This window comes from Gossypium hirsutum, chromosome A05 (genome assembly GCF_007990345.1).
Source record: "Gossypium hirsutum isolate 1008001.06 chromosome A05, Gossypium_hirsutum_v2.1, whole genome shotgun sequence".
Classification (NCBI taxonomy): Eukaryota; Viridiplantae; Streptophyta; class Magnoliopsida; order Malvales; family Malvaceae; genus Gossypium; species Gossypium hirsutum.
In genome coordinates this window covers 2,036,500-2,063,682 of record NC_053428.1, presented here as the reverse complement: position 1 = coordinate 2,063,682, position 27,183 = coordinate 2,036,500, and the positions used below count along the sequence as shown (strand labels likewise).

General features: G+C 32.2%; 3 protein-coding genes and 1 long non-coding RNA gene across 7 annotated transcripts; 2 read left to right on the top strand and 2 right to left on the bottom strand.

Moving 5' to 3' along the window:
* Window positions 1–4,328: 4,328 nt before the first annotated feature.
* Window positions 4,329–6,104, bottom strand: LOC107907247 (GDP-fucose transporter 1). Its single transcript, XM_016834533.2, has one exon. It carries the CDS (start codon window positions 5,620–5,622, stop codon window positions 4,591–4,593), a length of 1,032 nt encoding a protein of 343 aa, XP_016690022.1. The 5' UTR covers window positions 5,623–6,104; the 3' UTR covers window positions 4,329–4,590.
* Window positions 6,105–7,762: 1,658 nt separating this feature from the next.
* On the top strand, window positions 7,763–12,293 carry LOC107907248 (pentatricopeptide repeat-containing protein At1g31430). Its single transcript, XM_016834534.2, has 2 exons — window positions 7,763–9,867; window positions 11,112–12,293. Exon 1 carries the CDS (start codon window positions 7,826–7,828, stop codon window positions 9,689–9,691), a length of 1,866 nt encoding a protein of 621 aa, XP_016690023.1. The 5' UTR covers window positions 7,763–7,825; the 3' UTR covers window positions 9,692–9,867; window positions 11,112–12,293.
* Window positions 10,711–11,239, bottom strand: LOC121229224 (uncharacterized). The gene is made up of 2 exons (XR_005926913.1): window positions 11,093–11,239; window positions 10,711–11,017 (listed from the first exon to the last, which is right to left on the bottom strand). It is a non-coding gene; the product is annotated as an uncharacterized lncRNA (long non-coding RNA).
* Window positions 12,294–24,159: 11,866 nt separating the features above from the next.
* LOC107907250 (uncharacterized) lies at window positions 24,160–27,142 on the top strand. 4 transcript variants are annotated; one of them, XR_005926912.1, is made up of 9 exons: window positions 24,329–25,124; window positions 25,213–25,350; window positions 25,428–25,496; window positions 25,595–25,666; window positions 25,744–25,826; window positions 25,902–26,033; window positions 26,172–26,385; window positions 26,483–26,604; window positions 26,826–26,870. XR_005926912.1 is itself a non-coding variant. In XM_041112800.1 (9 exons), the coding sequence occupies exons 1-9, from the start codon at window positions 24,708–24,710 to the stop codon at window positions 26,839–26,841; spliced, it is 1,182 nt and encodes a 393-aa protein (XP_040968734.1). In that variant the 5' UTR covers window positions 24,329–24,707; the 3' UTR covers window positions 26,842–27,142. The 4 variants fall into 4 exon arrangements, 3 of the variants coding, with proteins under 3 accessions (XP_016690027.1, XP_040968734.1, XP_016690026.1); XM_041112800.1 differs by having other exon boundaries at window positions 26,564–26,604; window positions 26,826–27,142; XM_016834538.2 differs by lacking the exon at window positions 26,483–26,604 and having other exon boundaries at window positions 24,160–25,124; window positions 26,826–27,142.
* The last annotated feature ends 41 nt before the right edge of the window (window positions 27,143–27,183 follow it).

Sequence of the window (27,183 nt, the reverse complement as noted above, 5' to 3'; positions counted from 1 at the left end):
AACCCCTTTCTCGAAATGGACTGCAATCGGATCCACCTAATATTAATTCCCGTCTCATTATTATACTAGCACTGTGCCCGACCAACCCTATTAATTAATTTATGAACAAATGTGCACTTACGTTGACTAAATACGTTCCCTCCCTCCTACCGTGGCCTATAAATGAATGACCATAACCACATAATAATAATTGATATCATAAAGTTTTTCAACTATATAAACGTGGATTAATGAATTCACAAGTGTTGTTAATTAATGTTTGAAAAATAAAAAAAATGTATAATTGAGATACATTAATCTCGTTTGTATAATTAAAAAAATTTACTGTTTATTTATCAAATAAAAGAATAAAATTTAAAAACTAAACATGAATTTTGATCTAATCTACAAGTTTATAAATAATTTTTAAGTTTTTGTAATTTTATATATAAAAATTTAATTTGATTCAATTATCACCAGCTATTAACATAATATCATTTTACTTTTATACATTGTATGTACAAATAATTATATTTATCCAATGTAAAATAAATAGATATATTTATTTCTTTAAATCTATATAATTGAATCAAAATTAATATTTCATATATACATTTGGACCGCGATCAAAATTTTGTGTATATAATTACACCAAAATAATAATTTTAAGATTTGTCTCGTCAAATAAATCATCTATAAAGTTATTGATTACTTTAATAATTAATCAGTTTTTTGATACAATACTTAAAATTATCTATAATTTATTCTAACTTTTAAATAAGAGGACCAATACACTTTCACACTCAAACTCGTATATTTTTGTACTAATAACAATGTCAATTCTAAGACCCAGTCAACATAATTAATAAAAAAAAATTAATGAATGGAATTTTAGTATTATATAACAACACCATAATATGCATTAAGCTAATTAAAGAGGTTTTAAAGGAAATGAGGTGTACATGCTAATTGGGAATGTGAAGGCAATAAACAGGATTAACAGATTCTCTCTCATCCTACGTCTTAGGAAGTAAAAAGGAGAGGTATAATAATACTGCAATTATTAAGAGATGAAGAAAAATAAATAGAGTGGGAGGGAATATAGATAATAAAAAAACAATTATTAAAAAAATTAGGTGATAAGATATTCAGCTAAAATTGTACTTTGTTGCATTTAAAAAACATATATTTTTTAAATTCATTTCACTTTACACATACATTTTACAAATCATCCCAAAGTACACAACTTGTAAGGAAACGTATGCAGGAGCTAATTCAAGTACACATTTTGTAAACTTATTGCGTTTAAAAATTATTCAAAGTAATTTTAAAAATCTTATCACAACTTTTAAAGACATGTTTAAAAAAAAAAGAAAAATGAAATTTTTAACCTTTGGTAATGATTTTTTAAAAAAAAAAGTCTATTAATTTGTTCAATTGACATGGGTATTATTGTTAATGTAAAAGGATATAAATTCGAATATGTTAAAGCATATTTTTCTCTTATTTACGAGTTGAAAGAGGCTATTAATAGTTTTAAGTTTTGACAAAAGAGGCTATTAATAATTTTAAGTATTTTGTCAAAAAGAATAAAAATAATTAGAATATATAATAATATTGTTAATATATATATCAAAAACAAAATCAATGTTAAAATACAATGGACCATTAATTAAAAAAAGGCTAAAAGCCTTAAATAGGAGAAAATAAATTAAAGCCAGAATAGTAGAAAAGTAAAAAGGTACAGGAAAACACATATCGAAAAGGGTTAAAAAAAGAAAAAAAGAAAAAAGGATTGAGTGGATCCGCCCATAAAAGAAGAAGGGGCAAAGCTGTTATGTGGTCCAGTACAGAGCATGGAATTTGGGACCAGTGTGCAAACCCCCAAAACCTCGAATTTAATTAACACAACAAAAAATAATAATATGGATTTCTTTTATTATTATTATTTGTGTAGGTGATGAGGTTTGAAGATATTGTATTTTAAATATTTAAATTTTAGAGATGAAACGATATTGTTAAATATATATATATCTTGAAACATTAATGAAAAAGAATGATAGTTTAGAGCTTAAAAAAGAGAAAGGGGGATTGGGACCAGCAAATAGCAATAGCTGAATAGCATTTTCGTGCAGAGAACATGTTGTGTTTGGTTCAGACACCTAAGTTGTGTGTCCCATTCCCGTTCTTTTAGCTGACACCGTCACGTTATTATTGCACCTCTCGTTTTATTGCCACATGATTCATGAAAAATAAAATAACCCATCCAAAACTTCAATTAAGAAAAATAAAAGAAATAATATTTATGAATAAAATCATGGTAGTCTAAATAAAAATAATTAAATTTTTTATAATCTGAAAGGTCATATTTTGAATTAAATGTTAAAAAATTAAAATTATCAAAATTGTTCATAGTAATACCAAACAATTTAAATTTCTTAGATTATATATATTTTGGTTATCCAAAAATAATAACATATAAAGAATAAGGAGAATAGGATCCCATTGAAATCCGAAAAGAAGAAGAAGAGATTTTGTAAGTAATATTACGAATGATCTGCTGTAAATGTTGATCTTAAAAAGCACAAAGTTTATATATAAATACAACACATCCTATTTTAGTTACCGGACACATATATGCTTCAAATATAAAGATGTTACGTCTCATAAAGCTCGAGTCAGCCAACTAATCTGAAATATCAACAACAAAATATTCTTACACTTTTAAATCATGTATATATATATATATACATACTTGGATAAGTACGTTCTTCATATCATTTGAAACATTTTTTATTCATTTATCATTATCCCATTTATCTCCCTTTTACAAATAGGCCCCCAACAGTTGAGCTTTAAGCCCATTACGGAGACATTATGTGTATTTGTGTGTGTTTTAAGTGTTTTGGTCCAGATCCGAAACCAATGATTCCGCTACTAGCTTCACCTCGGATCTTCTCCAATAACAAAGGTCACGTGGAGCAACGGATCCTTTTTAGAAGCCACTACCATTCGAAGAGAGAAAAAAACCCAAACTCGCTGATCAATAAATAAATATCTTCAGCACTGATAAGTATAGGATGTAATGATAAATGTATTTTACATTTTAAAAAGAAAACACAAGTTCTAACCTACAATAAAATGGACATAAAAAGATAAATAAAAATAAAAATCTTCAGCCAGAAATACTTGTTTAATCAAAATTTTAAGGAAATTGTGAATCAGCGGTTGGCTTGACTGGTGGGAAACCATGACTTTTGATCATAGGGTGCAGTCTCAGATAAGCAAACAAGGCTGCGGGTTGGGTCGCTACTCGCTAGAAATGTTAACTTGATTTTCATCTAAATGATAGGGTGACCCATTCATTACAAGATCTCTTGATTTGTAATGTTTGAAGCTGTTGTTTATGATAAAATGCACTCCCAGATAGAATTTGATTGGCTGTAACAAAAGCGAGAAACTTGTGTCTAATTTCAGGCAAAGGAAATAGGGAAGAGGATGTTTTGTAAGAGCTCCAGGAATCTCAATTTGAGATTCATCGGACTTTTTTAGCGCAGTAATTTGGCCTTCGAGTGTTCATATCTTTATAGATAAAATCGTGATAGAAAACTAATCAAGACAGACAATACCTTGCAAATTGATTATAACTTAGACAGTTGGTATAAGAGCTTAGGATATTAGAGTGTAGGACCAAGGACATTGCTTCACTGACGTCGAGTACTAACTAGACCATGTTCTTTACATAAATCAAAAGAAGAAGAGCTGTGGAAATGGATTGGTAAGAACAATAACGTTGCTGAAACAAGCAATAACTCAACTAATATGGGCGTCTCTGTTCTCGATAGCAGCCGACTGGATCATGCATTACTAAATGAACTAGTAGCAAGTTCCTAAGACCAGAGGTTAAATGGCAGAATGCATACCAAACAATAAAAATAACAAAATGGTTCAGCGGTAATTGATCTCAGAGATGAACCATTGGCATTTATGCAAAATATCAGAACATCAGTTAATTTCATAGTGAGTCGGTGCCTTCTTCACTTTCGCAACACCTATCAAGCTTACCCCTTGATTCAAGTCATATTAGGCACAAGATCTGTCCAAAAATCAAGCTATGACATAAGGTTTTCTAGTCTACTTCTGTTTCCTCTTTTTCATCAAAGAGATACGATGTTGGTTGGTATTAAGATTTAAGTACCAAAAGTTGATTTACTCAGAGAGGTCCTTGAAACTAATCCGGGACCCTTTAACTGATAGCAACATCAATATCTAAACCAAGGCAACAATGAAAAAGTGAATAAGACACAACAAAATACATATTCAAAACCATCAATGAGCCAAAGACTATATATGGAAAACTGTAACCAGCCAGCCACTAGTACATTAAGCAACAAAGAATGCGACAATATTGTCAATTATGAATATGAAGCATAATGACTCGAAATCACCAAATTGCTAAAGGGTAAAGTGCTAACCGTGTTTAAATTCTAGACATGGGATTGTGAGATCTAACACAGCAAAGGTACTTTCAAAAATAGGCGTACTAAAGATTCATACATTCGAACAGTATTCTTAAAGGCTAAAACCATGAAAACTAAGAAATAACACTTCTCATACAGAAGCATGTTTACCAGATACACTCTTATCTTGATTCTCATCAGCGTCATTCTCGTCTATGTCACTGGTCTGCTTAGATGCCGATGACTCACGTGGTGGTCCAGTAACTGACTGCTGATAAAGAACCCCTCCTGCCAGTGTGAAGAGGAGACAAACCAATCCAAAAGGAGTAGCATGCTTATCCCAAATCAACACATTGATCACAACTGTAAGAAACTTATTCACTACACCAGTCACGGTAAATGCTGTGGCGGAAATCGCCTTCCTAGCCGCAAATCCGAAGAAACTAATGAGCAAACCAAACAAGCACGACAAAGATACGGCGGTAAATGCCACAGGCTCAAACCAATCCCCACCATTGGCTCCCAAAGCAGCAAAAACCTCTTTGTATTCTCCAGTCAAAACCCAAAATATGGGTGCCATCATCAAGGACAAGAAGTTGTTGTACAACACAAAACCCCAGGTGTTCAACCCAAGATTCATCACCATATGCTTAATATACACCATTTCAGTAGTGATTGTCACCAAATATGCAAACGCCCATGAATATGCAGTCAAAGTAAATGCTGAATCAGTGGCAACATACCCGACAGCACCACCCAGAATGATCAACAGGGAAATAAATGTTAATTTTGAAGGGCACGGTTGTCTCCTAAAGGTTGTATCAGCTAAGGCAACCAAAAGGGGTGTCAAGGATCTAAACACTATAAAAGTATCAACATTGGCATGACGCAAAAGATTGGTGTTTGTGAAGATAGCTAGGTAAAAGACAATCGCAGCAGGCAAAAACTTCTTGGCAGTATCCCATGTGAAAGCATCATGATGTAAAAACCCAAACTTTCCCAAAACCCAGACTCCTAAAGCAGAAGTTAAGTACTGTAACGCAGTTAACAATCCTGGGTAATTGAATTTGGTGATTGCAAATTTGTTAATAACAGCAAGCAAGCTTGAACAAAGTGCATAACCCGCAACCAAACTACTTGTAGCATAGTATTGCTTAGTGGAATCAAATCGAATAGCTGACATTTTTCACAACAAATATCGACAAGATGAAATCAATGGATCTAAAAAAAGAATTAGTGGGAATTATAACAGGATGCGAACTAGAAGAGGACTTGATGAGAGGGAATGGGGATGTGGGTATTTAAGATATTGATCTAAACAAATCAAAGTAAAAAGAAAAAAACAGATTAAAGAAGTAAAATAAAAGAAATTGGAACAGAGAAGTCACCGACAAGGAAGAGGGAGATCTTGGACAAAACCTTTTGAGATCGAAAATGAATGGTTGTGAAAGAGAACAGAGTGGTGGGGGGTAGAGACGTGGCGTCGTACTAGAAAGCAGAGTCCGCTTGTTTTGATTGGTTAATTTCCGCAAGAGGAACAGGGGAGGTTTAGAGAGGGAGCCACTTTCCCACGGTTCAATAAAAATCGAAGGGGAAGGGACGATTTCAGATTTCAGACTGAGTGTGCTTTGATTGACTATACGACAGCGTCTACCAATGGCAATGCCTAAACAATTTTAACATGCTGATATTTATTGATTGTTATTGTTCCATTAGTTTATTTTTCACCTATTAACATATTTTATATTCACTTAAATTCGATTCAACTTAAAATACAAGTCGAATATTTTCTTTAAATTCATCTTTAATTAAAAATGATTAAAATTAAGTTCATTTTGAATCTGCACATTTTATTTCTTTTTATTTATTAAAATATATTTATATTTATTTTATTTTAATATTTAATAATTTTATATATTTTTATTTATTATAGTTTAATATATAGTTATTTCAATTTTTTTAATGCTTATATTATATATTATTATAGATTTATTTTTTATGTGTTGTAAATTATATAATTAATGTAATTATACATTATCATTAAAAATTGTAAATAAATTCTAATTAAAAATGATAAGAAAATCATATTTAAAACTTATTTATAAAGACATGACTCACTTTAAATATAACTAAAAAAAAAAAAAGAAACATTTCGAAACTAAACAATTAGTTCAAAACTCAAAGTTTTTATATATGCTCTCGTACATTTTTTACTTATATATATACACGATATAAATTAATGTGTCATTTAATGTGTTAATATATCATTAGTAAAACAAATATAATTATGGATTTAAAATTAATATATTTAAATGCCTCATTAATATAATAGACACTATAATTAAAAATTGTAAATAAATTCTAATTAAAAATAGTAAAAAAATCACATTTAAAACTTAATTATAAAGATAAAAAATCACTTTAAATATAATTAAAAAATATTTTAAAACTCAAACAACTATTTGAAAGTCAAATTTCTATTCTATACCTCCTTTTACATATATATATATATATATTAGGTTGAATTTACTGCCAGAAGAAAGTTGAATTAAATATTGTACAGGGAGAGTGGGTCAAAAGTAATTCAATAATGTAAAGCACTGTTACTTGTAAATTTAAAGCCCATTACTGATTGCCTTTTACGGGCTTCCAGTGTGGAGCCTACTTAATAGTTAATAGGAATTAGAATGGCTTACACTAGAGCTTTTCGAGAAGCCTTTGAGTTTCTCTCGCATTTTAATTAGAAAACTAAAATAATTAGACTGTGCATTATTCCTTATCATATAGTGCTATATTATAGGATTGAATTAAATTAGTTTTTATACTGTTAATAAAATTTAAATAAATCTAAGTTGTTATAAAATTAATATTTATTATATGAAAAATATTTTTAATTGTAGTTGAATTTCAAATTTTAAAAAATATTTATTGAACTATAAAATAACTTTAAATATATTAATTATGTTAAATAATAAATCATAATTTTTAAATCGTAAATATTAACTCTTAGTTTAATTTAGTATTATTTAATTTTTTTAATAATAAAAAACTAACATAATACATTTAATAGTAGAAGGATTAATTTAATTAAATTCTTATAATAGAAAGATTTGTTAAGTATATTCACCATTGAAAATATTAATATATTAATTCATATTATATAAAACTTTGAAACACTAAATACAAAATTTTGGTATATTTGACAAATTTCAAAGGGTTTTTGAAAATTCAAATTTCAAGCAAATTCCAAAGAAAAGTTTTAATCTTTTTCAGAATCAAAATCAAATTATATATTGAGGTGGGCGTAAAAGAAAATGCTCTTTTTTAAGAGCCCAAGTCAAGGTCATATACGGTTACATAACAAAATCCTTGAGCTCTCTAGTCTGATGCTCCTTCAAAGTCAGCTTCGGTTATTTCACTTCATTTCCCGCCATTACATTTTATCAAAGCAACGCCTTTTCTCGTTTCACTCTCCATTAACCAAGCGATCATGCATCTCTCTTCTCAAAAGCTGCAAATCCATGAACCACCTTAAGCAAATCCAAGCCCAAACCTTTCTACTTGGTCTGCACCAAGACTGCCACACTCTCAACAAGCTCATAGCTTTTTGTACAGACCCAACTCTTGGAAACTTTCGGTACGCTGAAAAGATCTTCAATCTCGTTCAATACCCATCTTTGTTTATTTACAATGTGATGATCAAGACGTTTGTGAAAAAGGGTAGTCATAATAATGCAATCTTGGTCTTTGGGAAGCTTAGAGAGCAAGGATTGTGGCCCGATAATTTTACCTATCCTTTTGTTTTTAAGGCAATTGGAAGCTTGGGAGGTGCTTTTGAAGGTCAAAAGATTCACGGGTTAGTAGCAAAATCTGCGCTTGAATTTGATGCTTATGTCGTTAATTCACTTATGGATATGTATGTTCAAGTGGGTCGGATTCAGTGTTCGAAGAAGTTGTTTGATGAAATGCCTCAAAGAGATGTTGTTGCCTGGAATGTGTTGATTTCTGGGTTGGTGAAGTGTGGGAAGTTTGGAGATGCTGTGAATCTTTTTGGGCTGATGAGAAAAGAGGGTCTGGTTAAGCCTAATGAGGCTACAATTGTTAGTACTCTTTCGGCTTGCACGGCATTGGGAAGATTGGATCTTGGAAAGGAAATTGACCATTATGCAAGGGAGGAGCTTGAATTGACTACTATAATGGGGAATGCTTTGTTAGACATGTATTGCAAGTGTGGTTGTCTAGATATTGCCAGAAAACTTTTTGATGACATGCTGAGAAAAAATGTTAATTGTTGGACTAGTATGGTTTCTGGCTATGTAAATGTTGGTCAGCTGGCTGAAGCTAGACGGTTATTTGAGATAAGTCCATTTAGGGATGTAGTTCTTTGGACAGCCATGATTAATGGTTATGTGCAATTCAACTGTTTCGATGAGGCAGTTGGACTGTTTCAAGAAATGCAAGTCCAAAGGGTTAAACCAGATAAGTTTGTTTTGGTTTCTCTCCTAACAGGTTGTGCTAAGTTGGGAGCTCTTGAGCAAGGGAAATGGATTCATGGTTACCTTAATGAAAATAGAATTATTCTAGACACTGTTGTTTGTACAGCTCTTATCGAAATGTATGCAAAGTGTGGCTGCATTGAGAAAGCTCTGGAGATATTCTATGGGTTGAGAAAAAGGGATACTGCCTCTTGGACTTCAATTATATGCGGGATGGCAGTTAACGGGGAAACAAGCAAGGCACTTGAGTTATTCTCGGAAATGGAACAAACCAATGAAAAACCTGATGATATTACCTTTATAGGTGTTTTAAGTGCTTGTAGTCATGGAGGATTGGTTGAAGAAGGTCGTAAGGTTTTTGATTCCATATCAAAAGTGTATTATATGGAGCCAAAGTTGGAACACTATGCGTGTTTGATTGACCTACTTTGTCGAGCTGGACTGTTAGTTGAAGTAGAGAAGTTGATAGATGATATACCAGGCAAAGATAATGAAACCATTGTGCCCCTTTATGGTTCATTGCTTAGTGCTTGCAGGACCTATGGCAATGTTGAGATGGGAGAACGAATGGCTCAACGGCTAGTAGAAATTCAATCAAGTGATTCAAGCGTTCATACACTTCTGTCCAATATCTATGCATCTGCTGATAGATGGGAAGATGTAAAAAAGGTTAGAGAAAAGATGAAAGATCTTGGAGTCAAAAAGGTGCCTGGCTGTAGCTCAATTAAAGTCAATGGTGCAATAACTCAATCATAAAGCAATCTCTTAAAAAAAAAAAATCAAAGTTGGGGAATCAAAATTTTCAAGAAGAGGCAATTGGACTACTGGTTGGGTTTCTTGTTCAAGCAGGTTTTCATAGCAATTTTTAACAGGCACGCTTAAATTTGCTCCAAGTCTGTGGTGGAACACGCGTCATTCAACATCTCCATTAGGTTTGATCCAACAGAATCATTTCATGTATCTTGTTAAAATTTAGTATCAGATTTAGATGTTAAAATCATCATCTGAATATTACACAAAGGCATGAGTTTACAATTGTCAACTCAGTGCAGACAATAACATCATGTTCATAGGAATATGAGTTTTGACTGAAATCTGTGAACTATTGTTTATTAACAGGGAAATCTATATTGAAACCAGATTTTTGTTAAGATTTTTCTTTGGCTAATTTCTTAAGAGTTCATGCCATATATTAATGTTTGGTTGTGGATTTCCTTTTCATTGTTTTTTACTTGTCTGCATTGAATTGCTAATATTCATGGATATCCTAAGCAATTGCCGGCCTTTCCTAGCAGGTATCTCTCTCCTTTCTGCTAACTTGTATTTGAAGTTACATATTCCAGTTGTGATCTGTTTAGTAATATTATGCCGTAGTCCTTTAAATTAATTACGGAGAAACTGATAATGCTATATGGCACAAGGATTCATCTACGTAGTTCAACTTTTGCCTACATGGTCTTCTAGGATTGTGTTTGCACATAACGTGTTAAGAGGCAGGGCCTGCCCGGAAAGGTCAAATTTTTAATCTCCATTTGAGGTGCCTGCTCGTTGGGTTTATTATACCATTGCAACCGAATTTATTCAGACTTGGGTGTGAGTCTCCTCTGTCTGACATGCATATGTTCAGTTTTTTTTTGCACTCATATTTGGATGTGTTGGACACGATTACTTTGAAAAATAAATAAAAATTGGATTGTACCTTTTGGGCCCCATAAAACCAGTAATTAATTAGCTCTACATTGACTTGCTGGACTGATATTACCATAACACCAACAGACGAGAAAACATTCTTTTAAAAAATTGGATTATGCTTAAGTACAAAACTGCAATAATATTATTTAATTTCTTCCACTGCAACCTCAACAAAGCTCTAGTTGAGTAGTTGATGATGTAGTGAAGGTGACCATCTATCATTATCAGTAAACATATAAAATGCATGAGATTAACATTTGTCACTGATTGCTAAGATAATAACGATAGCTGACATAAAATACATCCCATGTTTTCCTTAAATGTCACAATCATAAGGAGCTTTAAATCAGCACATGGGGGTCCACTCATAGACCTTACTCCATAATAGAACTGCAAAAAGTTTTGGGTTAGAAACCCCGTGATTAGGTTTTGATGCTGTTAAGAGTAAATAGCATAAGTACTAACTATTTATCTACTCATGCAGCAGGAGCATAATCATAGCTGTCATCATCATCATCACCATCGAGAGAAGCTGCAGGGGCATAGTCATAGTCATCATCATCATCATCATCACCATTTCCTTCCATGCATGCTATAGGAGCATAGTCAAATCCATCGTTGTCATCATAATCTCCATCTACATGCTTCTTGCACGATGAAGCAACAACCTTGGAAAATGGTGACATTTTCTTTGTACTGCTTCCGTTACGAAGTAGGAATGGGGAGAGCAGGGGGTTTAAAAATGGAACTTTGGTTTATTTCTAAGGTCAGCTGGTTTGATGGTGGCTTGTGTTTGGGGTTGAATTATTCAATCCGTAACTTGTATTGGGTTTGAAAGGATTCCAGAAGTGCTTACATAGAGGGTGGTCTTGGTAGAGATGGTGGATAGCCTCTTTATGCCTCAACGCTAGCACGCGAAGAGTGTGGATTAAAGACCAAAGGTCGTGCTGCCTTGTGCAAGGCCAAATGCCGAGCTCAGGTGGTGCTACGTGTTCCAGCCATCTAAGCTGAGTATCTGGCAACTCAGCAAATTGTCCTCTGCATCTTATAAATGGCCTTTGATGTTTAGTAAAGTCATCTTTGGGTGTATGCGTAGGGCCAAGTGTAAGATCCTTTAGGACATGGTGGTGGCCTAGACAGTGACAATACAAACCGAAAAAATCATATGCAGATTTCGCAGGATATGAAAAGTGAGGCTCATTATCTTCTAAAATGTGATTTGGAACTAGCTAAAGTCAAACAGTGGTGGCCTATTTTTCCAAACGTTTTCAGATGAATGTCAAGTTAATGTATCCACTTAGAATATACATAAGCACAAGATTTGCCAAAGCATAGATAACGAAACCATTGTGCGTCTTCATGGTTCCTTGCTTAGTGCTTGCAGGACCAATGGGAACGTTGAGATGGGAGTACGAATGGCTCAACGGCTGGTAAAATTTGAAGCAAATGATTCCACTCTGTAGAGACAATAACATCGTATCCGTATTCTTAATTTGAAGTTGTCAAATTTTCTCCCTCTCATTTAGTTTATATTAGATGGAGAAAAATGGAAAACTGGGGTGTCCAGCATGTTCCATCCCCTAGTATGTTGAGTTTTTGACTGAAATCTGTAAACTATTGTTTATTAACAGGGGAACCTACATTGAAATCATATTTTTGTTAAGAATTTTCTTTTCCTAATTTCATAGTAGTTCATGGCATATATTCATTGAATTGCTGATATTCATGGATCTCCTAAACAATTATGGCCTTTCCTAGCAGGTATCTTTTTCTGCTAACATGGAGTTGAAGATAAATAATCCTGTTGTTTGTTTAGTAATATTATGCCGTAGTCCTTCGAACTCATCGCGTGTTAAGAGATTTTTTAAGCTCCATTTTCAGATGCTTTGGTATATCGTTACAAATTAACAATATTCTCATACTCGTATTTAGATATGAGTTGAACACGAGCACTTTTGATTATTATTTTTCGGTTTTAATGTAAAATAATAACATTGGATTGGACCTTTTTGCCGAACGAAACAGTAATTAATTAGCTCTACCTTGACTTGCTTGACTGATATTTACCAAGACACCAACAGACAATAAAACATTCTTTTAAAAAAATTGGATTATGCTTAAGTACAAAACTGAGATAATATTATTTAATTTCTTCCACGATAACCTGAACAAAGTGCTAGTTGAGTAGTTAATAATATAGTGATGATGGCCATTTATCATCATCATCATCTTTACACGTATACAATATAACATTCATAAATTATTTAAAATAGTCCCATGTTTTCCATGAATATCATTTAAAATAATCCTTAAAATCCCACAATGATAAGGTGCTTTAAATTTGCACAATCGGGGGCCGCTCATAAAACTTACTCCATAATAGAATTGCAAAAAGTTTTGGGTTAGAAACCCCATGATTAGGGTTTGATGCTGTTAAGAGCAAATACCATAAGGACTAACTATTTATATTCACTCATGCAGCTGGAGCATAATCATAGCTGCCATCATCATCATCATCACCCTCGAGAGAAGCTGCTGGAGCATAGTTATCGTCTCCATCATCATCGTCGCCATCGCCTTCCATGCATGCTGCGGGAGCATAGTCAAAATCATTGTCATCATCGTCTCCAACTACATGATTCTTGCACCATGAAGCAACAACCTTGGATAAAGCTGACATTTTCCTTCTACTTCTGTACTGTAACAAAGGAGGAACTGTGGTTTAAAAATGGGTCTAATGGTGGCTTGTGTTTGTGGTTGAATTATACTAAAATTCAATCTGAAACTTGATCGTTGGGTTTGAAAGGATGCCATAAGTGCTTATATAGATGGCGGTGTTGGTAGAGGTGGTGAATAGCCTCTTTCTGCCACAAGGCTACCACGCGAAGAGTGTGGAATAAAGACGAAAAGTTGTGCTGCCTTGTGCTTGCCCAAGTGCCGAGCATAGGTGGCGGTGCGCAGTCCAGCCTCCTAAGGTGACAAATCAGCAGATTCTCCTCTGCATATCAATGGCCTTTGATGTTAGTAAAGTCATCTTTGGGGCAGGGTGGTGGGCTACACATTAGAATCTAAAAAATGAAAAAGAAAAAATTAAATCATATTGCCGCTTTCGCAGGATATGAAAAAGTGAAGCTCATTATCCTCTAACATGTGGTTTGGAGCTAGCTATGGCCAAATAGTTGTGGCATCATCATGGCAACATAATCACATCTTGCTCGAACGTAAATCTTCTGCCCCCTCCCCCCTTCCCCATGTCCCCATTTGTGCCCCCTTCAGCTACACGTGTTTCTCTTCTTTTCTTGTATTTTTGTAATTTTTTTTAATTTGATAATGGTAGGACTTGGTAAAAAAATAATAAATAATAAATTAAATCAATTTATTATTTTGAATTATAAAATATAAAAATAAAAATAATCGAAGATTTTCTCATGCTAATATTTAAGTTGAGTTTGACAATATGATTCTTGAATTAAATCTACAACATTAAACTACAAGTAATTGTTTGATATACGACTTGTAGTAGAATTTTTAGACTCAAGAGTTATGGTTAAAATTGTGACAAGTATTGGATTTATTTATGTATAATTATTTTCATTTTTTTTCTATATATTATAGAATACAATCTTAACCCACTTCTGAAGTTTAAAAAATTCTATTAACTATATATGAGATGATTTTCTAACTAAATAATCAACTATACTGAATTAAGGGATTAAATCTAGAACATTAAACCACAAATAATCAACTATATGTATATGCAAAAAATAAGTACTCTTTTGATTCTTCATTTGTTATGCTTTATGCTTTATAATGATTAAAATTCTATTTTATAATTGCATAAACATATATTTATAATTTTGTAATTACAAAAATTAATTTTTATCAAATCTTTAATAAAATTAATTTTATCTTTAATTACACAGTGTTGTAAGTTTAATTCAACAACTATCTTTGACTATATTTATTTTATAATAAAAATAATTATTTGATTTAATTTCTTATTTATTATCCCAATTTATTATTCTTATTTTTTATTGCTCTTAATCCTACAATTAATATAAAATTTAAGAAATGAGTGATAAAAATATATAAAAAAACGTGTGTCTTAATTTCAAGAAGGGGGGCATGGGGAGGGGCAGAAGATTTTCGTTCATTTTGCTCGACATTTTCAAATGAATCATGAGATTAAAGAGGTTGTAGATATTAAGGTTTGGCTTCCAAGTTAATTAAATTTCGATTTAACAAACAAAGCTTTTAAAACCACATAATAATGATAATGGTTGATGCTTTTTTTTTATTATTAATTAGGGGAATCTTGATGGAGACAAAACACAAACTCGTTTGGTATTAAATCCTCAGAATATCTTAATTTCAACTGGGCGGAATAAATCTGATAAAGATTAAAGAAAACATCTTCATGATCTTGTCTTATTAATTAGTCTTAATCTTTTATATTTAACAAATTGGAAGGCTTTTGAGGGATTTACACTGTTGATTTATTTTAAAGTGATTCTAAAAGGTATTCAGATAGGAAAGCAAAATAATTATTAGTTTTGAGGATAGATTATTCAATAGTTATTTGCCTACTAGTGCTACTTGTTGGAATTCTTTTATATATAAGAAAATCAAAATGCTACAAAATTTAAGCCCACAATTGTTTAATTAAAATTGTGTGTTTGATAAGTTATCTTTTTGTGCGCACTCGAAATCACGTCTTCCTTTATTGACAACAATGCCAATTAATCATCATTATGTATTAAATGTATTTGATCATCATTTTAATTTTTTACCTAATATAAAACTTTCTTAATAGAGTCGATTGAGTCTTAACTCAATTAACATCGATATTATTACCAGTGCAAGTGGTCGTGGGTTCGAATGCGCTGAAGCGCATCATCTTTCTATTTAAGGGTTGAGGAGGAGCTATAAATAGTTCCAAGCATTATATCAAAAATAACAAATATTAAAAAATATTCTCCATTAATCATAAATTAAGCCACCTTCACCCAAAGAAAAGTTAATTAAGTTGGATTTTATTTTTACATCTCACACGCCTTTATTAAGAATAAATCATTACCCCGCAAATAACAATTTAAACCCACGAAATAGATTATAACATAAACGGCCATAACCAATAGGACAAGGATTCATTAAGCCAAATTTTTACAAGATAATTTTTCTTGTTTAAAGTTTTGAGAAAATAAACCGTTAATAGTTAATATATAACAACAATTCCATTTTATTTTATCTAATTTTCTTTTTTTAACAAAAAATAATTTACATTTTTTTCCATAAATTAGATTATATTACAACTCACACTCATTATGTGGGTGAATTTTTAAAAAAAATAATATTATGATTAAATTTGTATATATTAAAAAGATTATCATTTTTGTTTCGCATAATTATTTTTCTATTTTACATAAAAAAAATACCTTTCTATTTGATATTTCCCCTGTTATTACTCTTAATTTATGTTTGATACTTGTGGATATTCCACTCAATAATATCATCTTTTAACAGTTTTTCATTGATTTATTTTATATTTATAGGGACGGAAAAAGCTTTTGAATTTCAATTATTCTAAAATTGCGAGTAAAAAAATCACACCAAGAACATAGAAAAACAGTCATATGTTATTATAATAGTAACACATTTTATTAAAGATAAAAAGGGGAAAAGTATATATAATTAAATCTTATCAAATGTTTGTGTTTATCATGAAAAAGCTTGATATTGCATTAAAATATATGATATTTAAAAAAATAAAAGTAAAATACAATTTTTTATTAAACAAATAATATTTTATCTTAAGACTAAATTAATTATCATCCTGTAGCCTCATTTCTCCTACACTGATTTTTATTCTTATTTAAAAATAATAAAAAATCGTTTTTCTTTTAAATTTATATTTCACATACATACTTATTAACATCATAATTATTAGTATTTGCTCCTAATTTATAGGTTAATGAAAAAATAGGCAAAATATTGGATATTGCCATATTGGTTCATGAGTTGTACAAAGTACATATCATACAAACGTAGAAATGCATGGACTTTGAGTCATCTATACAACTCCAAAAAAATAATCCATCATGATATCTATTTATTATTAATAACTAATAATTAATTAAATGATTAGCATCGCATAAGCTGTGTTGGTGGAGTCAATCATCAGGTTTTTGATTAAAAATATATATATTTTGCTAGCATGTTGCGTTAATTAATTTATGTGACATCTCTTAATCATTCGACTCTATTATATATAAAAAAAGGGTTCAATCTTTTGATTACTTAATAATAAAATAATTTATTTATTCAAAATTCCCGCACGACTGTACTAAAATTTCTCATACAACATGAATAAAGAAAACCAATTTATTGATCAACGACGATATATATTGCTTCCTGTTATCATAAGATTACATCATGCATGCATGCATATTAACTCCAAAAGGAAAAACATAAAAACATACAGTACAACATACTAACTAGGGTTTTAGAGCATTGCAAAAACTATAACTAGGGTTTGATAATGTTACTATAACCCCTTAAAATTAAGCTAGCGCCGGAGCATAATCACGTTTAGCCGATAAATTCGAGTTTGAAATAACATGTACACCATCAACGTACATGATGATGTTCATGTTTGAGCTGCTTTGAAACCTTTTAATATTATCAGCAGCAGCGTCATGCATGATGACACATGACTTTGAGCTACTCATGATGATGATATCCCAAGATATGTGAGAAAGGAGCTTTTGGTTTTTGACTTTTGACTTTGAACCACCAGTAGGAGACTTTTGGGTTGAAACTGGTGGGGAGATAGGCAGAGGTTTATATAGAGAGGAACACAAGGCGATTCGTGGCATAGGAAATTTGGAGCGTGTGATGCTTGTGACATAAAAAACAGCGTCAAATCTTAGCTGGCTTCGTTGCAAAGCCAAAAATAAAAAATAAAAAAAATCAATACTTTTACATTAATATTGAAAGATATGTAATGAATATATAAATGTAACAAAATGATTGATATTCTCTGTCTGGTCTTTTTCTCCTCCTGTTGTTGTCATTTTCGGTTTTCTAGTGAAAGGTTTTTGTGGGTTTTTATTCTTAGTGACATTGATGGAACCATCTTTAACTCGAAAATTTATTTGAGTTAATTTTATGATTTTTGAATGGTTTTATTTATAAAAAAATCGTAAAATATTTTATATGCATGAAAAATCATATCATTTTGTAGTTTTATCGCATAGAATCATTTCATGTATCATCTTAGTATCTGATTTTAGAAGTTAAGATTATCACCTGAAGTTCACACAAAGGCACGAGTTTAGTAATATGCATAGATATTCTGCTAAACAATTGCTGGCCTTTCCGAGCGCGCGGCTATATTTTTCCTTTCAGCTAACATTTATTTGAAGAAACTGATATGGTATATGACTAGGATTCATATACATGATCACATACCGTGCTAGAGACAAGGTCAGTCTCTTCGAACTTGTTACACCCACGGCATTAAAGCTTATTCAAACTCAGCTTAATCCCTCTCTTCGTAAGAAAATATTTCGTAGGGATTCTATGAATGACAAGCAACTAAAAAGCCTTCACCTTCGACGGCATCAATAAAATCCACAATTTTCCAAATCCCAAATCACAATGTTGTTCAATCTCCTCTGCCATTAACAAAATTAGCCTCTTAACTGAAAAATTCCCAGCTATATCTCTAATCCAGATAATACGATTAGTACATGAACTGTACAACTCCTTTATAAAATTCTTACTTGCTAAAAATACCATGGAAGTCCCTATATTAAGAAATTGTATTACATTTTGTTCTCTTTAAATTGATAGATTAGTTCCTATATATTAAATAAAAAAATAAATTATTCTTTTTTATTAAAAATTTCGTGAACTTTTACTGTTAAATGTAAACGTGGCTGATACAACAACCAAACAATAACATGTGACGCATCATGTGTAACTTATGTTGACTTGGAGGGACTAATTCAAGTAGATCTATGGATGAATGAAAATTTTAACAAAAGAAATAGAAGAAATTTTAATAAATAGTGAAATTGATGAAATTTTTTACGTAAACACAATAACACATCACCATTTAACATTAGAAATGAATAGAATTTTTAACAAAAGAATAATTTTCTCTTGAAACTGATTTAACAATTTTATAATAGAAAAAAAATAATTTAATTTTTAATACAAAAGTTTATATGATACTTTTACCAACCTTCTTCCAATCAATCATAGTACAGTATTGGTTCCCATACACATCTGCCACAGTAACCCATTTCAACGAGGCTATTCCATAAAGCCTCGAGAAAAGCAACTTCAACTCCTTATCCGCGAACCAGCAGTCGTGTCAAAATAAAACACTTTTACCATCCCCCACTGCCCGCCTAATCGGCCCGCAAGATTTTATTAACCTACCTTGGGAATTTTTCATAATGCCCTTCCATAGTGTCAGTATCTTCTTTTGATTGGAACATGAAAACAACCAGCTTTATTTATCTTCTCCTACAGTCTTATATTTAGATATGCCTTAAACACAAGTCCTTTAAAAAAATAAAAAAGCAACAATATCAGTTATTAAATTTTTTTTTTCAAGTTTAGAATCTGACCTTTTAGGTACCCATCAAACCAGTGATTAATTAGCTCTACATTGACTTGTTTGACTGATATTTACCATAACACCAACAGATAAGAAAACATTCTTTTAAAACAATGGATTATGCTTAAGTACAAAACTGCAATAAATTATTTAATTGCTTCCACGACAACTAGAACAAAGCTCTAGTTAAGTAGTTAATAATATACTGATGATGACCATCTATACATCATCATCATCAAACGTATATGATATTAACGTTTGTCACAGATTGCTAAAATAATAACGATAGCTGACATAGAATACGATCCAATGTTCTCCTTGAATATCATTTAATTAAAATAATCCTTATAAACCCACAACCACAAGGTGCTTTAAAGCCGCACCCGGGGGGGGGGGGGGCACTCATAAATGCAAAAAGTTTTGGGTTAGAAACCCCACGGTTAGGGGCACTCATAAACTCACTCCAATCATGCAGCTGGAGCATAATCATAGCTGCCATCGTCATCATCATCACCCTCGAGAGAAGCTGCTGGAGCAACGTCATAGTCTCCATCATCATCGTCGCCATTGCCTTCCATGCATGCTGCGGGAGCATAGTCAAAATCATTGTCATCATCATCTCCATCTGCATGCTTCTTGCACCATGAAGCAAAAACCTTGGATAAAGGCGACATTTTCGTTCTACTTCTGTAACAAAGGAGGAATTGGGGTTTAAAAATGGGTCTAATGGTGGTTTGTGTTTGGGGTTGAATTATGCTCAAATTCAGTCTGTAACTTGTTTTGGATTTGAGAGCCATCCGTAAGTGCTTATATAGATGGTGGTGTTGGTAGTGGTGGTGAATAGCCTGTTTCTGCCACAAGGCTACCACGCGAAGAGTGTGGAATAAAGACCAAAGGCTGTGCTGCCTTGTGCTAGACCAAGTGCCGAGCATAGGTGGCGGTACGCGGTCCAGCCATCTAAGCTGACAAGTCATCAGATTCTCCTCTGCATATCATCAATGGCTTTTGATGTTTAGTAAAGTCACCTCCGGGGCAGGGTGGTGGGCTACACACTACAATCTGAAAAAAAAAAAAGAAATTAAATTAATCATATTGCTGCTTTCGCAGGATATGAAAAAGTGAAGCTCATTATCTTCTAACATGTGGTTTGGAGCTAGCTATGGCCAAATAGTTGTGGCATCATCATGGCAACATAATCACATTTTGCTCGACATTTTCAGATGAACGGCAAACTGAGGTATCCAGAGAAAAATTACAAATATTAGAATTCAAGTTTCAATTTCAATTAAATATAGTTTCTCTGATTAATTAGGGGACTATTGATGGATATAAACACACACTTGTTTGGTATTAAATCCTTACCATATCTTAAGTTCAATGATAAAAAAAACCTCTTCATGTTGTTGTCTTATTACTTAGTGTTAGTGTTCTTGTTATTTATTTATTTATATATATATTAATTGATGTTAATTTAATTTAAAGTGAATCTAAAAGGTGGGAATGGAATTCATAATTATTTCTTTTTGGCCATCAAAATTCATAATTATTAATTTGAAGATAGATGATTCAATAGTTAATTGCCTAGTAGTGCCTCTTGTTGAAACTATGCTAAAAGATTAAACAATTATAAATTCACACTTGACTCGATCTAAACTATGTTAAAGTAAAATTAAGTTGAAAAACATCGTTGTTAATCTTGAATTAGCAACATGCCTTGCGTCAACTTGTCTGCGTATGTATATATACTTGCCTTAATTAAGTTTAAGATTATATTCCGTCAATTAGCTTTCTAAAAGATATTCTCCATTATTCATTAATTAATTAAGCCATATTAGCACTAATGATTATTGGTTGCGATGATAAATATTTAAGTTTAAACTTTAGATGTGGCATTGTTAAGAAATAGGGGTGAATTTAGAGGGTGTAAGCAGGGCCTTGACCCTCCTAAAATGAAAAAAATTGCTATGGAGGCTTCTTAAGAAATGTTTAAATTATAAAGTAATATATAGTTAAATTGCACTTTAACCCTCCCAAAAATGAAAAAAAAATATTATGTCCCTTCAGTAAATAATAAAATAATAAATTAATACATGATAAAATTATATTTTGATCTCTCAAAAATTTATAATTCAATTCTGGCCCTTAAAATTTTTTTGTATTTGCCCCTATTGAGAGAGGTAACCACAAATCCTAAACATTTACCATAAAACGAATACGGAGAATAAAAAAAATTTTAAGCTATCTTAGCAAAAAAAAAAAGCTAGAATTTACAACTTAGTTTTACCTCCAATGTGGGTAAAAAGAATATTAAAAAAATTATGTTAATTCAAATCTTATGATTCTTATTAATATGTATGATATATGTAATGTGTATTTTTTTATTACATTTTTTTTTCACATATTAGATTATCTCAACCAATTATGTGTGAAAAAAAACTCTGATAATATTGATAATATATCGTGTATAATTAACTTTTAAGAAAAATAATTAGTCTTCAAACGAGTAATAAAAATAATATATTTTAATAACATAAATCAAAATAGTCATACTATAATAAGAGTAATACATTGGTAAAGAATGAAAATAGTAAAAGTGTACATAAGTGTTTATAGATTAAGCTTAATCGAGTTTTATTTTTAAATCTTATCAAACATGTTTGTGTTGATCATGAATAAGTTTGATATTGCATTAAAATATATCATATATAAAATTTAAAATTAAACAATATTTGATCTTAACACTAAATTTAGAAAATAGTATTATTCAAAATCGAACCGAGATTGGATAGAATATGAATCATGTGGCCTTACTTCTTCCACACTGATTTTTAATTTTTAATTTTTAAATAATAAATCAAGTTTTTTTTAAATGTACATCTCGCATATATACTTATTAACATTATAATTATTAGTATTTGATGCTAATTATATAGGTTAGTAGAGAATTAACTAATGAAAAAAATAGTCGAAAAATTGGATATTGGTTCATGTGTTGTACAAAGTACGTATCATACAACATTTCACAAGCATGCACGTACAAATGCATGGACTTTGAGTCATCATATACAATTCCCCCCAAAAAATATCCATCATGATATCTATTAATTATTAATAGCAACTAATAATTAATTGAACGATTAGCATCACATATAAGCTATGTTGGTGATCTATTCATCAAGTATTTGATTATATATGTATATATTGGCTAGCATGTTGGGTTAATTAATTTATGTGACATCTCCTAATCATTTGAATCTATTATATAAAACAACAAAGGTCAATCTTTTGATTACTTAACAATAAAATAACAAAGGAAAACCAATTTATTGATTAACGATAACATCGAGTAATGAGTATGCAGCATACTAACTAGGGCTTTAGAGCATTGTAAAACTATAGCTAGGGTTTTGACAAGATGTTATTATAATCCCTTAAAATTAAGCTGCTGGGGCATAATCATAATCACCATCGTTGTCGTCATCGTCCCCATCACCATCTTCAAGTGCAGTTGGAGCTCGGCTGTAGCTGCCGTCATGTTTATCCGGTAAGTTTGAGTTTGAAACAAGTACACCATCAACATACATGATGATGCTCAAATTTGAGCTGCTTTGAAACCTTTTCATATTAACATCAGCAGCATCATGCATGATGACACATGACTTTGAGCTACTCATGATGATGATATCCCGAGATATATGAGAAAGGAGGTTTTGTTTTTTACTTTGACTTTGAACGACCAGTGGAGACTTTTGGTTGAAATTGGTGGGAGAGAGGCAGAGGTTTATATAGAGAGGAACACGAGGTGATTCGTGGCATAAGAAATTTGGAGCATGTGAAGCCTGTGTCATAAAATGTCGCGTCAAATTCTTGCTAGCTTCGTTTCAAAGCCAAAATAAATAAATCTTTTACATTGATATGAAGGATATGTTATAAATAAATGTAACAAAATGATTCTTTGTCTTGTCCTTTTTCTTACCGAATTCCTGAACGATTTTTAATTCGAAATTTCTTTCAGATGATTCTTAAAATATTTTATTTCGAAATTTCAATGTCCTTTTTATAAAATCTTGGCAAATCTCTTGCCTCAAAAATCAGCTTAATTATCTTGTGATATTTATATTAGCCTTTTCTTTTTTTTTAAAAAAATTTTGTTACTATACTTTTTAATAACTCTTGTACTAGAAAGTATTTTGAAAATTCAGGTTAGAATATACAAAAGAATAATAATATGTATTTTTTTAAGCAAATATTATGAATTTTTTAAAAAAATGCTTTTATCATCTTTACGTAAAATGACATTTATATTTATAAATGTACTTAATCATCGAATAATAAAATATTTATAATTAAACTCTTATTAATCCTGAGTTCAATGGGCATTTAGTTTTTGGTTATTTTATTTAAATATTTTATATAAAATTAGTAAAAAAAATCATTTTATTAATATTTATTATTTTTTAAAAATAACTTTTTAATAATTTTGTTGATTGAATTATTATTGAATCAATCACATTATATAGATCTAGATTACGATACACTTATAAAGTAACTGAAAACAATTATGTAACAAATTGGTAGTGGTGGTGACTAACCTCTTTCGGCCACAAGGCTGCCACGCGAAGAGTGTGGAATAAAGACCAAAGGCTGTGCTGCCTTGTGCAAGACCAAGTGCCGAGCATAGGTGGCGGTACGCGGTCCAGCCATCTAAGCTGACAAGTCAGCAGATTCTCCACTGCATATCATCAATGGCTTTTGATGTTTAGTAAAGTCATCTCTGGGGCATGGTTGGTGGGCTACACACTACAATCTGGAAAAAAATAAAAATTAGATGGATGATTTCGCAGGACATGAAAAAGTGAAGCCCATTTTCTTCTAACATGTGGTTTGGAGCTAGCTATAATTCATTTTCAACTTTTCTCCTTTACTTAATTCTTAAATCATGTCGTAACTTAAGCATCGGATAGCAATCAAAATATCACCATAGCTAACCTTCTTTATCTTTTTGCAGGCCCCACTTCTTCACAACCTAGATCCAGCACCAAAGTCTTATTGGTTCGAAGTATGCATTAAGCCATTAACAACACCAACCCAATCAATCCCATCATATATGGCATAGATGGATAAATATCGTCTATCAAAATTTGGGCTCAGCTTAAACAAAGCCATGAGCCATGTTCCAAATTTTGCAAGCTAGCAGCTCCAAATTTGGATAAAATGTATGTCCGATAAGTTTTTGGGTCGAGCTCAGGTTTGCATTTGGAACCATTGTCAGCCCATCTTTGCATTTATTACCCTGAACCAACGGCAGCCAATCATTTTTCTCTGGCTCACGTTAACCGGTTCACCTCGGCTTCAAACCGAAGCAACCACGCCACAACATTACTCCACGTAAACTAAAGCAGCAACTCTTGTTTATTGAACTTGCGGGAACTCAAAAACAATTCGAAATTAATGGCTACCACTCACCTTACAACTCAAATTCTCCGGCAAACCCCTCCTGTTTGCGGCAGTTGCCGACGTGCTACCACCACCGGAACCTATTCTAGTTCGCCTCTTACTATAACCTTTAAAACAAGAAAAGAATCAAGTCCGAAGAACCAAAAGTTCAAGTGGGCACGTAAGTTAAGCTTAGTGGAGCAAAGCAGCCCGTCAAAACCAACTGTTGATGTTGAAGGGTTAGCTACTTTCTTGTACGATGATCTTCCCCATCTGTTTGATGATCAAGGGATTGATAGGACGGGATATGACGAACAAGTCAAGTTTAGGGACCCTATAACAAAGCATGATACAATTAGTGGTTGTTTGTTTAACATTTCTTTGTTGAAAGTCCTCTTTAGGCCCCTGTTTCAATTGCATTGGGTCAAGCAGGTTCGATTCATTATAACCCCCCTTTTTTTTTAAATTTTAAATTGTTTATTAGGCATCTGCTTATTTTTGACTGGTTGAGTTGCTATAGACAGGACCTTATGAGATAACAACAAGGTGGACTATGGTGATGAAGTTCATGCCCTTGCCATGGAAGCCTGAGCTGGTCTTTACTGGAACTTCTGTCATGGGAATTAACCCAAACAATGGAAAGTTTTGTAGCCATGTGGTGAGCTTTTTAATTTCTCCATAAACAATTCTTCATTTACAGTCTTTGTGAAATTTGCTATATGTAATTTATTGTAGGACTTTTGGGATTCAATAGAGAACAATGAGTATTTTTCACTAGAAGGTTTATGGGATGTGTTTAGGCAGGTATGGCTCTTTAATTCAGCCAAAATGGCATTTTTATGGTCATAAGTTTGTGGTTCTTCCCTATCTTATATGTTGTACAATGTTATTTTATTTTGCAGTTGCGGGTTTATAAGACTCCTGACTTAGAGACACCCAGATATCAGATACTAAAGAGGACTGCAAATTATGAGGTTATATTATAGGATCCTTATGAAAATTTTGCATCTGTGATATAGTATTCATAGTGAGTAACATTAGGTGTATGCAGGTAAGGAAATATGAACCATTCATAGTGGTAGAAACAATTGGAGAGAAGCTATCAGGATCAAATGGCTTTAATGCTGTTGCTGGGTAAGTGTATTCGACTCGTGTGGAAAATCGAATTCATTATTTTGGTTTCAATTCTAATATTTTATTGTTCCCTAGGTATATATTTGGTAAGAATTCAACAACAGAGAAGATACCAATGACTACTCCTGTGTTTACCCAAGCACTTGATCCCGAATTATCCGATGTATCCATCCAAATTGTTCTTCCATCTGAGAAAGATATAAGCAGGTTAGTGTTATCAGTTTATTAGGGGTCCTAAACATTTGGAGATGGTTTCGTATTTCTGAACCGGATAACGGCTGATAACCTTTTTAGTACTTTCATGCTATGCGTAAGCAACTAAGCAATGTATTGGTGTGTCAATAGTCTGCCAGATCCTAGTCAAGAAACAGTTAAGTTGAGAAAAGTGGAAGGAGAGGTTGCTGCAGCATTGAAGTTCAGTGGAAAACCAACAGAGGATGTTGTTCGTGAGAAAGAGAAAGCATTGCGCTCTAATCTTATGAAAGATGGTCTTAAACCAAGGATGGGTTGTATGCTTGCCCGTTACAATGATCCGGGACGAACATGGAGCTTTACAATGGTATGATTTTAGCTTTCCTTTACAATTTTGCTTCTCAAGTCATTTGTTGCAAGTTTTAGTTCGTTCTTAGCATGCTAAAGGGATTTTACTTTAGCAGATTGTGCAATCCACTTCTCATAGTTCTGTTGCAGCACCTAATCATTGATCATAGTAACCGTTCTTTTTTCTACATATATAGCTGCTGGATTTAGCCATAAATTTTCCCTTCTTGAACAAGAAGTAAGCTATGCGTACTTTGTAATTTGCTTCTTTAATGCAATTTGATGGTTCTTTAATTGATTCTGGGGCTAGCTTTGTGATAGTACCTAGATAATAGCTAGTTTTCTTTGCCTGCTGACATGTTGGGATAGCAATGTTGATGTTACCATCTATTACATTTTATGCTCATCTTTCTTATTGATTTCATCCTCCACATTGTTCTATCGGCGATTGCATTGAAGAGAAATGAAGTGCTGATTTGGCTTGAAGAGTTCTCTTTGGATTAGCAACAATACTCGCTGAGGATCTGTCAGACCTGGAAGTGGTAATTAAAGAACCGGCATAGGCTGTACCTGAAACTTGCAATGTAATCATTTTGTTCTTGACAGAGGTCATGGATATGTAGCAAATTAAACTATCCAAAAATGAAAAATTGTAAAACCTTAGCATTCTCGAAAAATAAATACCGGCGGACGGTAAGATCGAATCCGATCTTACACATTCCCCGACAGCATAGGTTTTGCTTTATGTTACAAGAATGAAAGCCTGAGATTGTATATCTGCTGTCATTGAGCTATTGTTGCATGTGTTAAGAATATT

What these genes read in the sequence shown, in the direction of transcription:
- LOC107907247 (XM_016834533.2), bottom strand. Translation starts at nt 5,622, where the DNA reads ATGTCAGCTATTCGATTTGATTCCACTAAGCAATACTATGCTACAAGT.
- LOC107907250 (XM_041112800.1), top strand. Translation starts at nt 24,708, where the DNA reads ATGGCTACCACTCACCTTACAACTCAAATTCTCCGGCAAACCCCTCCT. An exon ending in GGCTTTAATGCTGTTGCTGG is followed by an intron (nt 25,827 to 25,901) that starts GTAAGTGTATTC and finishes ATTGTTCCCTAG; the next exon opens with GTATATATTTGGTAAGAATT. An exon ending in TCTGAGAAAGATATAAGCAG is followed by an intron (nt 26,034 to 26,171) that starts GTTAGTGTTATC and finishes GTGTGTCAATAG; the next exon opens with TCTGCCAGATCCTAGTCAAG.
- LOC107907248 (XM_016834534.2), top strand. Translation starts at nt 7,826, where the DNA reads ATGCTCCTTCAAAGTCAGCTTCGGTTATTTCACTTCATTTCCCGCCAT.